The 9,313-nt window shown below is 45.8% G+C and overlaps 3 protein-coding genes across 3 annotated transcripts, besides 1 other annotated feature; 1 reads left to right on the plus strand and 2 right to left on the minus strand.

Annotated features, from left to right (window-relative positions):
• Positions 1-702: 702 nt before the first annotated feature.
• FPSE_00667 (uncharacterized protein) lies at positions 703-2,643 on the minus strand (the record flags this gene model as incomplete). Its single annotated transcript, XM_009253787.1, has 1 exon — positions 703-2,643. One exon carries the CDS (start codon positions 2,641-2,643, stop codon positions 703-705), a length of 1,941 nt encoding a protein of 646 aa, XP_009252062.1.
• A 2,234-nt stretch (positions 2,644-4,877) lies between these two features.
• Positions 4,878-6,602, plus strand: FPSE_00666 (uncharacterized protein; the record flags this gene model as incomplete). Its single annotated transcript, XM_009253786.1, has 2 exons — positions 4,878-6,164; positions 6,216-6,602. 2 exons carry the CDS (start codon positions 4,878-4,880, stop codon positions 6,600-6,602), a joined length of 1,674 nt encoding a protein of 557 aa, XP_009252061.1.
• Positions 6,603-6,847: 245 nt separating this feature from the next.
• Positions 6,848-7,717, minus strand: FPSE_00665 (uncharacterized protein; the record flags this gene model as incomplete). The annotated part of the gene is made up of 1 exon (XM_009253785.1): positions 6,848-7,717. One exon carries the CDS (start codon positions 7,715-7,717, stop codon positions 6,848-6,850), a length of 870 nt encoding a protein of 289 aa, XP_009252060.1.
• Positions 7,718-7,830: 113 nt separating this feature from the next.
• Positions 7,831-7,853: a microsatellite.
• Positions 7,854-9,313: the final 1,460 nt, after the last annotated feature.

Here is a 9,313-nt window from a genome sequence, read left to right on the forward strand (position 1 = left end):
CACTAGGCCTTATCTCAGCCATGGGTTACATATACTCTTATAGCGAAGCACGATCTTCGACTTCTGAGGGTTCTACAGATTCACATGCGCCTGCTCGTCCTCCGATTGTCCGCCTTGACCAGCTTAACGAGAGGTCAGACGTTGAACGGTGGATTAATAACGACACGGAGAGTTTGGTTCATTTAACTGGAGTCGGACTGCTTGATGGTTCTGATCATTGTGTTCGCTTCCTTCGAGATGTTGAAAAGACATTCTCCTCTCAAATTGCTTGGAGGGGGTTTTGTCGTATCTTAGCTACTTGCCTTTCCCAGTTAAGGCGGGGTGAGATGCCCTATTCACAAGATTATAACAAGCATTATAGATAGGCTGTAGGGTTCATTTACTGGTCATAATCTGAGAGGCACGCAAATTGTAGAGGGTGAAGAATTTTGTGATGACATTCTTACCAGTTTTCACTGTATTTAGAACAGAAATTCAATGGGGAAAATTGATAACGCCATGTAGATTTTGATACCTGTACCAATCTTGGTTCGTAAACAAATGGGGCGATTAAGTCCAAGGTTTTGCATCTGGATACTGATGTGAGGTTACGAGCAGATCCTACTGTTACAACAAAGATACTTGAAGGATTGGGGATGTGATGATCACTGCTTGATAGCAATGGTTTATGAGATCTAGGCGCAAAGTAAATAAGGACGAAAGCTACTCTAATCTATTGTCGCATATCAAAGACACATCGAAACGGTCGTTACCCTTCCACACTTGAGCACCAGAGTTACAAGCAGCCACGGCAGAACGCAAGTCACTAATCATACTGCCTGGCCCGCTTGCAAAAACTGTGGTTGGTCCTCTGACAGTATCCTCCACAAAGCTAGGAATCATCTTCCTCAAGTCTGGATGAGAGGTTTTGAAGTTTCTGTCAACGTCACTCCTCACTTCGTCCGATTCTGAGGGTGCCGACGCAGATGTGCCAACATCTGCTGCTTTGTCGTCTTGAACAGTATCGCGTGTGATTGTTGAATAACCCGTCTCGCGAGTAACATACACATGCACTTCAATACCATGTGACTCACTGGCTTCGTAAATCGATTCTAGCTCGTCTTGAACCCACTGCTTGTCTGACTCCTTTCTGACAGCCCAGATTAGTTGAACCTTGCGTAGAGACGATGATCGCTGGGAGATCAGACTCAGAAGAACAGGTAAAACGTAAGTGATGCCAGTACCACCCGCGACGCAAAGGATGTTTGTCTCCGGTGTCAAATCCTCTACAATGGATTCCCCGTAGGATCCGGAAAGAATGACGGGTGTCACTGACGGTCCGTTCTCGGCTGCTCGTTTCTGTGCCAACTGTGCGAGCTTCTTTGTCTCGCCCTGCTTTGCGCGTAGGATGTAAGAATGTTTGACAACTCCATCCTGCACCACTGGAAGGCTCAGTGGAGTGAAAGGATGCGATTGCCAAATACTGCATTCAGTAAAACAGAGGTAAAAGTGTTGACCAATATTCCAAGGATCCTGGGAGTGCGTGAAATCTAGCCGGAGGACATCGCCATTGTCGGAATCCGGAAAATATTTCATGGTCGCATTGATGCTCTTAAAGCCGACAGAACCGTCATCCATATATTGATAATGAATCAATCCACTCCTGATTAGTCGCAGAGCTCGGTCGATAAACCAGATAAGTAGGGATGAGTAAAGGAAACAAGACAGCTTGTCCCAATGCGCATAGCACGCGCCAATATAGACCATTGCCAGTACATAGTGAGCCTTTCGGAAGAATTCGTAGCCTGTTCGACGGATCACAACTGGCAAACTGAGTACAAAAAGGAGTAGTATCAGCAGCGTTGCGACGATTCCCCAGATCATGTAAAGCTCCGTGATCAATTGCAGGGCGGCAGCTGGTTGTGGAGCATAGAGCTTCGTCTCAATGACGATCCATCCGACGGTGTGGAGTAGGGCCTGGGCAAGGATAATGTATCCGAGCCATCGATGCAGAAAGTTGAAGCTTTGGTAAGGAACGCCAGTCAATAGACTTAGGATTGATTCGCGGCTAGCCAACATGACAGTGAGAGGTGTAAGCGCGTAGGCGAGGACACCGATTCGATTCGACCAAGGGCCAAGTGTTGTTCTGGTGGTGTGGACACCCTCCATGTCCGGTATAGCAACAACCCAGATTCGGTAGCTGAGACCAGCAAAGCTGACTATGATCATATAGGCTGTCAAGATCGCCAACAGAGTGACCTGTAAACGTGTGGTGCGACCAAAGATAATACGTATCGAATCTGGTAAGAGGTAGGAACGGAAAAAAGATGCGATGGCCCTTTTTACCCGTGTGCGTTGGTTTGTTGTCGAGGTAGCTGTCTTCTCGTTATCCACGATGATGAACTCATCTGCTCTTGGAGAAGAGAAAATCTTGCGGCTAAAAGCCCAGATCAATAGGACACCAACTGCCATTGCCCAGAAGATTCCGACGAAGAGCATGCTAAAGTCGTGGCCGGAATAGACGAGATCGAGGTACTGGCAGGTCTTGACGTCTTTCACACATGGAAGAGCACGGTCTGCATAACCCCAATGGGGTTCAAGTATGCTAGCTTCGCTCATGTTCTGGATATGGCGAGCGCCGAGAGAACTCCCGTGAGAAACCATGCTGAACGATCAGTGATGCCAATGGTGATTGAGAGACTGGCAACTGGCTCGGTAGAGTTGAGAGAGTGTGAAAATAAGACTGTAGCATTCCATCAGGGGCCTTATGTATAAAAGAAAAGCTTCTTGGCCAAGATAAGTGGAGTGTGAGAGTAAATGAGCATGTTGGCAATCGAAACACTGCAACGTTTTTCCTTGGCTTACCATCAAGATGGTTCGCTTATTAGAAACCATGTAGCCGTTTTCGTAGCATTAGATCTGGGCTCTTATCAGTCGATCAAAAGAACGCGGAAAATTACCCAGTTTTAGTATCGTGTTGAGTAGCCAAGAATGATGCACAGGGACCGCATCGCATTTCTAGCCTGATATAGCGAGTTGAGAAGAATTGAGCAAATTCCACACTCCACAGTCAGTCCCACCTCGAGAGGCCGAGTGCATATAGATACTGGCTGGGTTGTTGGAAATTCGTAATGACAGGGTTCGTGATAGGACAGACCCTGGTCTTAACGCAGCTGTTGAGAAGGATTGAGCACGTTTTATACTCTACGATAAGTCTAGGGTATCAACCTTATCTTGTGGGACAATGGATCAAGATTCAGCTTCATCTGTACAGATACTAAGATGAACCCTAGTAGGTAGCAGAAACATTAGCCTCTAAGCTTTAGAGTATAAAAATAAACGACCTAAGCATATCGTCTAAATATCATAAACTGACTTCAAAATTTCGTCTATTATGCCTCTATCAGCTAACCTTTCTGGTACCTTATTGGATCTGTATTAGATTGAGGAATAATCTTGAAGTGAAATTTAACTCGAAATGAACCAACCCTAGACAATACTGTCAAGATATATTCTTGAGACAATGGTGGCGATGAATCGATGGACAAAACGCTAGCAATCAGTTCCAATAATGCAAATAGGTGAATATGGTTGCAGTACAACCCTTGATCATAGCGAAACAAAATGTGACCCAGACTGCCATTTCACGATAGATTGGACTTTAATACCCTATGAACGGGGGAATTGACGATGCAAACTACCCAGCAACAGTCCAAGAATGTACCTATGGGTTTTCTACGAAGACGCGCCAAAGGACTTGGTGAGGCTTGATACCAGCTAAGTTGCGGCGCACCAGCCATTGTTTCCTCTGCTATCCTGAAATCTACATTGAAGACAGCACATGTCAAGCGCAGGGAAAGATGAGATCATGTGACATGGCCTGTGTTATTTAACTGTCTGGAGGATCAGCGTTGAAATGTGCCTTGTGCAACTCAATCGTAGAGGAGCCAACCACGAGTCATGTCAAGTTGTAATTGGGTATGGCAATTCCACGCCATGACTGGAGTTTTAGGCTAAAAGAAACAAAGATCGTCAACCCCGACAACCAACTGTGCCTCTTTCAGTTGCCACACACCAGTAAGAGGCCCCGCCAATTGAAACATTCTACCAGGTGACGGACTTTTGCTGGATATGAAGGATGATATGGTATATCTGGCGAATAGGAGAAATAACCAACGTCTAGGCATCTAAGAAATGCAACATGAACCAAATACCACCCTGCTATACGTCAGCCATCAGATTTTACATCAGCGGACATCACTGTGCAGGAGAAAGGTGCCTGCTGCCAATCGCCACGCGCTGCAGGGTTACAGTCAGGGTCAGTCCCGGTATCACAAGACATGGTTGTTTATGGGAATGAAGAAATGTTCCTTGCACTTCGACCAACAACTGCATCTACCACATCGTATCATGAGTTACGATAAACGTCAGAAATAACGACGGAAACGATAGTTGGAGGGTGCAACTGCCAATTATAATTTATCCATAAAAAAGAGGCCTTGCTTGAAGTTGCAGTATCTCAGGGATCGAAATTGAGTATATGGGTCATGCAAGTAAAAGCCTCATGATCGCATTTCTTCCTGCATGTACCACTTCTTCTCCAACGACGAACAGCAACCCCTTGGTGGCTCATGTGAAAGGAATAGCAGCTGGTTTTGCTTTGTGCGAATGAATTTAGATCAGGGGACGATGATACAGAATTACAAGATGTATATCGAATTCAATCGGGGAGATGAGTCATATAAATATGCACTATATGCCTCTATCTTTTGTGATAGTTCAACTCACTTTTCTCTCATCATATTATAGAAGCTAAGTTCCCCCACTGGAATCAGTCACCTTCTTAACAATATTAGACGAAAAAGACATTTTAACCCTTTCCAATAATCCAAACCAACATGAAGATCTCTAGCGGGCTCTTCGGAGTCCTGACCCTGCACTGTGCACAGTCATGGGCGCTATCCGGAGAGGCGAAAGCAATGGTGGAAGACTCAACGGCGTGGATGGACAAATTCTACGACCCAAAGATCTCCCAGCTATATGACCTTGAATCCAAGGCGGCTATGAACCACGAGACACTGGCCTCTACTTGGTATGCAGTCGGCCTTCTTGCACGAAATGGCGACGGTGACGCCTCAAAGGCTGAGGGTATCATCAAATACATCATCAAGGACCAACATAAGAACCCCAAAGACTTGTGGTACGGCGACTATACGCGAGAGCCAGAGGAGCCGACTGTTGGAACGTCATGGTACCCCGCTCGTGCGTACGGTTCATGGGACCCCAACTGGCGAGGGTTCGTCGGTCTCAGCTTTATCACGATATATGAAGAGTTTGGAGACCTGTTGTCTGGTGATCTGAAGGCGCTTATGCTCGAGAGTCTTCATAACTGCAGCATCGGCGACTCCTACCGGCATGGCGGCATTAACGGGGACAACCTCTATCCATCTTACAGCAATCCCGCAATCATGCGTGCAATTGGCACGAGTTGGACTGGCCGCCAGATAGGCGACGATAATATGACACAAGCCGGAGAGGATTATGCGAAGGAGATTATCGACCTCTTCGACATGCACGACACACTTTCTGAGTTCAACTCAGCTACATACACCGGCATTTCCCTCTTTGGTCTTACGCTATGGTGTAAGTATGCTCATGAGGATAGCATTCTTTCCAAAAGAGGCCCTGATCTTCTGCGCGGTGTCTGGAATTACACCTCACAACTCTGGAATCCCAAGATGCGCAATCTCGCTGGTCCATGGGACCGTTCTTACTCACTCGACATGACTAAGTCTCTTGGTATCCTATCGCACTTTCTAGCACCCATCATTGGGAGGAAGGAGGCAGGTGTATGGCAGTACCCAGAGGTTATGAGCCATGCCCGTGATTGGGCTTGGGCACCACTTATTGCCGTTCACTCGGAATTCCACAACTCATTGCTTTCAGATGATGTGAAAGAGTCACTGAAGACTCTCGATGGAGAGAAGACATACAACGGAAAGGCCTACTATCCACCCTACGATCTTGATACCCGCAATATCACGGCGTGGCTCAGCGAGTCCCTGATGATCGGAGCCCAGTCGTATCGAACAAAGAGCGCAAACGGACCCTCTAACAACAAGGGACAGTTCCATCCCGCTGTTGCTCATTGGGCTTATGGAAATGATAACATCGGGTGGCTTAGTGTAAGTTGATACAGATCAAAACTTAACCCACATTTCACTAACAGAATACAGCTTCGTCCTTCTGAGGCTCATGTCCTGATGCAAGTCTCGCCCAACAAACTAAAAGTGACCTATCCAAAGGGTACCAGTAGTTCTGTTTTCACTTTCATCGTCTCTCCATCACTCGCGAAGAGGGATGTCAAGTCGTGGGCTGACATTCAGGGCATCTCGATCTATGTCTCTGGAAACACAAACCCTGTTCCACAGATCACATTTGCTGGCCGATATGGAGGTTCAGGAAGTCCTATTTACGATCAGAATTATTGGAATTTTGTGCATACGATGCCTGCTGTGTTTGAGGGCAATCCTGAGATTATCATTGAGTTTAAATCAGCGAGTGCCGGGAACCATCTTCTTACTGATAATAGACAAGCTGAAAGTGAGTATAGCGATCTTTGAACATCGAAGCAGTTAGAGTAGTAGACGACTGAGTGGTAGATGGTTTGGCAGTTATTAAGACAGTGATTATTAGTTCTCTCATAGATATACTTTATTACAAGGTGGTCAATATCGAAACTAGAAAACGACTAGTAAATTGCCTTGTATAATACAGATTAAAAGATTACAGAGAAAATAAAGATAAGTGACATGTATATAGCGCATTAATCGCAGTTGAATCTCTAGAATGTCTAACCGATTACTTGTTAAATGTACCTTACCTCAATGTAGTCCAGCTTGTAAGACATTGCAGCACGGGGACACTTGTTGGAAAAGTCAACACCCGGGCTCACCAGCACAAAGTTCGAACCACACGTCCAAAAGTCCGCATTTCCCCTATTTCCGAACTGGCACTGAAGTCTCTGGAAGCCATTTCCAGCAACGATATCACAATCAATAGCAGATAGGCCACCGTCCTCGATAAGTGTGGTCTCGGCAGCAAGCGCGAAGCTGTAGTCGCCTGATGAAGAGTACCCAAGGAGATTTCCAGCGCGAGGGCCATTGCCGATCTTGACCTTGCCGGTGCTTTCGCTCAAGGTGAAGAACAGTGGGGAGCTGACGTCGTCGGTAAAGGCAATGTATTTTATCTCAGAGCTGGACGTGTCGGAGATTACGGAGAAGCCTGTGCCGTCGGTGGATGCCAGGGAGGGGTCATCGCTGCCGCTGGCGTACAAGTAGATTGATTGAAGTGCTTCAGGCTCCTCGCCAGTGGTAGTAGCTGCGGCAGTGGTGGTTGTGGCCTCAGCTGTGGTCTCAGCAGTTGTGATAAGGTTTGTAGTCGTAGTGATATCGGCAAGGGCTGTAGTTGTTGTTTCGACCGAAGAAGTACTGAAGGTAGTTTCAACATTTACAGTTGTCTCAGTCTCGGTCGTAGACTCAGAGGTGGCCGGGCCGGTAGTAGTCTGCGGGACATCGACAGAAGCAGTGGATGTCGCGGCCTCACTTTTGGTCGCTGTCTCGCTGGCGGATGCAACAACGGTTGACGAGGAAACAATTGATAGACGACATGGGCTAGCGTCAGCCAGACAGGCAGCCAGCAGGATGACAGTCCCAGTAAGAAGATTGCGCGAAATCATTGTAATGAGTGACGAGGTTAAAACCTGAATGTATGACAGAAAGCAAGTAAAGGCAAAAAAAGATAAATGCAAAAAACACGTTCTCCATCTAGATCTTGTATTAAAATTGCCCCCTTTTCTTTTCTTTTCTTTTCTTAACTTAGGCTCAGGGCTGAATGTCTTAGTGCAGAGCTAGTTGAGACTATTGATCATAGCAGCTATCTTAGCAAGTCAAGTGCAGTATATACCTAATGGTGGTAATTACGATAAATGAACTAATAGCGCTATTGGAAAATTCAGCGCTAAGGTTTACATATACCATAATAGCTAGCGCTCAAACATTAGCATTTTATCACAAGTGAGTGTACTTTGTTGTAGGAGAGCAAATGTCAATACCATAAGAAGAATAAAATCTGCCTCAGATAAGACAGATTAGGAAGCATCACTACATCCGACACGGCTTATCTATCTAGTTATTATACTAGATAAGAACAGTGAAAAACGTATGATTTTACCTCATAACTAGGACAACTTTAGGTCGTTAACCAGGGTTAGCGAACCAGTTGCCTCAACCCACAGTAAGCAGTCCACTTGAGAAACCCCTGTCCAACTAATGAGAGACAAGCATTGCTAGCATATCTGTTATTGTCTCCACAGCTTGTCTGACATCTTACTGAACTGTTCAACCCGAACAACCTTAAACCAATGCTTGTCTTTATGAGAAAGGGTCTGAAGGCAGACCACCCGTATATCATTTTGCTGGATAGGGAACTGCCAAAGAACACGCGAGTATTCGCTTTGAGGATTGCAGAAGCAGATGTTAAATCGGATGGGGTGGTTACAGTACTGTCCGATTGCGGGCTGTTGCTGATACCCTGTACAGGAAGGACGAGGACGAGGACGAGGAACCTTTATCAGGGTTGGATTTTTTGAGATTGGAGTGAGTCGAATGCATAGGGACTGGCTTGATCATACTGCAATATTCAAATCTAGAACCAGATTAAGGGAACAAATATGGAGCGACTTGGGGATAGAAGAAAAATTCTACAGAAGCAAAGATCAAGATGGTATGTATACTATTGAGATTGTCTAAGAATGGATATTGCAGAGCTTCACTCCAGATACTTTGGGTATTTATACATATCATATATTAATCCAATCTATCTTTATTGCGCTTGTGTCTCTTCGCTTATCCTGCAAGCGTCTCTCATTTTGGAAACAGTCACATCTTCCTTTGAACGCATTGATAACTGTATAGACTTAGACAATCTTCTTGAACACACGGAAGTGTATCACCTACAGTAACAATATTTTGGATGCCCTCTTCGCCAGCGTACCAAGTAAGATCTCGTCTGACTCGATTTTGGACACGAATTCGCTTCGCAGAACTTGTTGCCGGGCACCGAGTCCAGATTAAAACAGTATTCTTAGATACAGGACACCGATATAAAGCCAGGTTCTTCGGGTCGGCAGACTTAAGGTGATGGCTCAGTGACTCCGGTGTGATGTCTCTATCGACACTCACGAATTGAAACAACTCCTCCCCATGATCCACGGCCTATGATGATCGTCAGCGTGAAGGCGAGTGTTGGAAACTAGACTAGTTCACCGCCAGCC

The sequence above is a fragment of the Fusarium pseudograminearum genome, chromosome 1, assembly GCF_000303195.2.
Source record: "Fusarium pseudograminearum CS3096 chromosome 1, whole genome shotgun sequence".
Classification (NCBI taxonomy): Eukaryota; Fungi; Ascomycota; class Sordariomycetes; order Hypocreales; family Nectriaceae; genus Fusarium; species Fusarium pseudograminearum.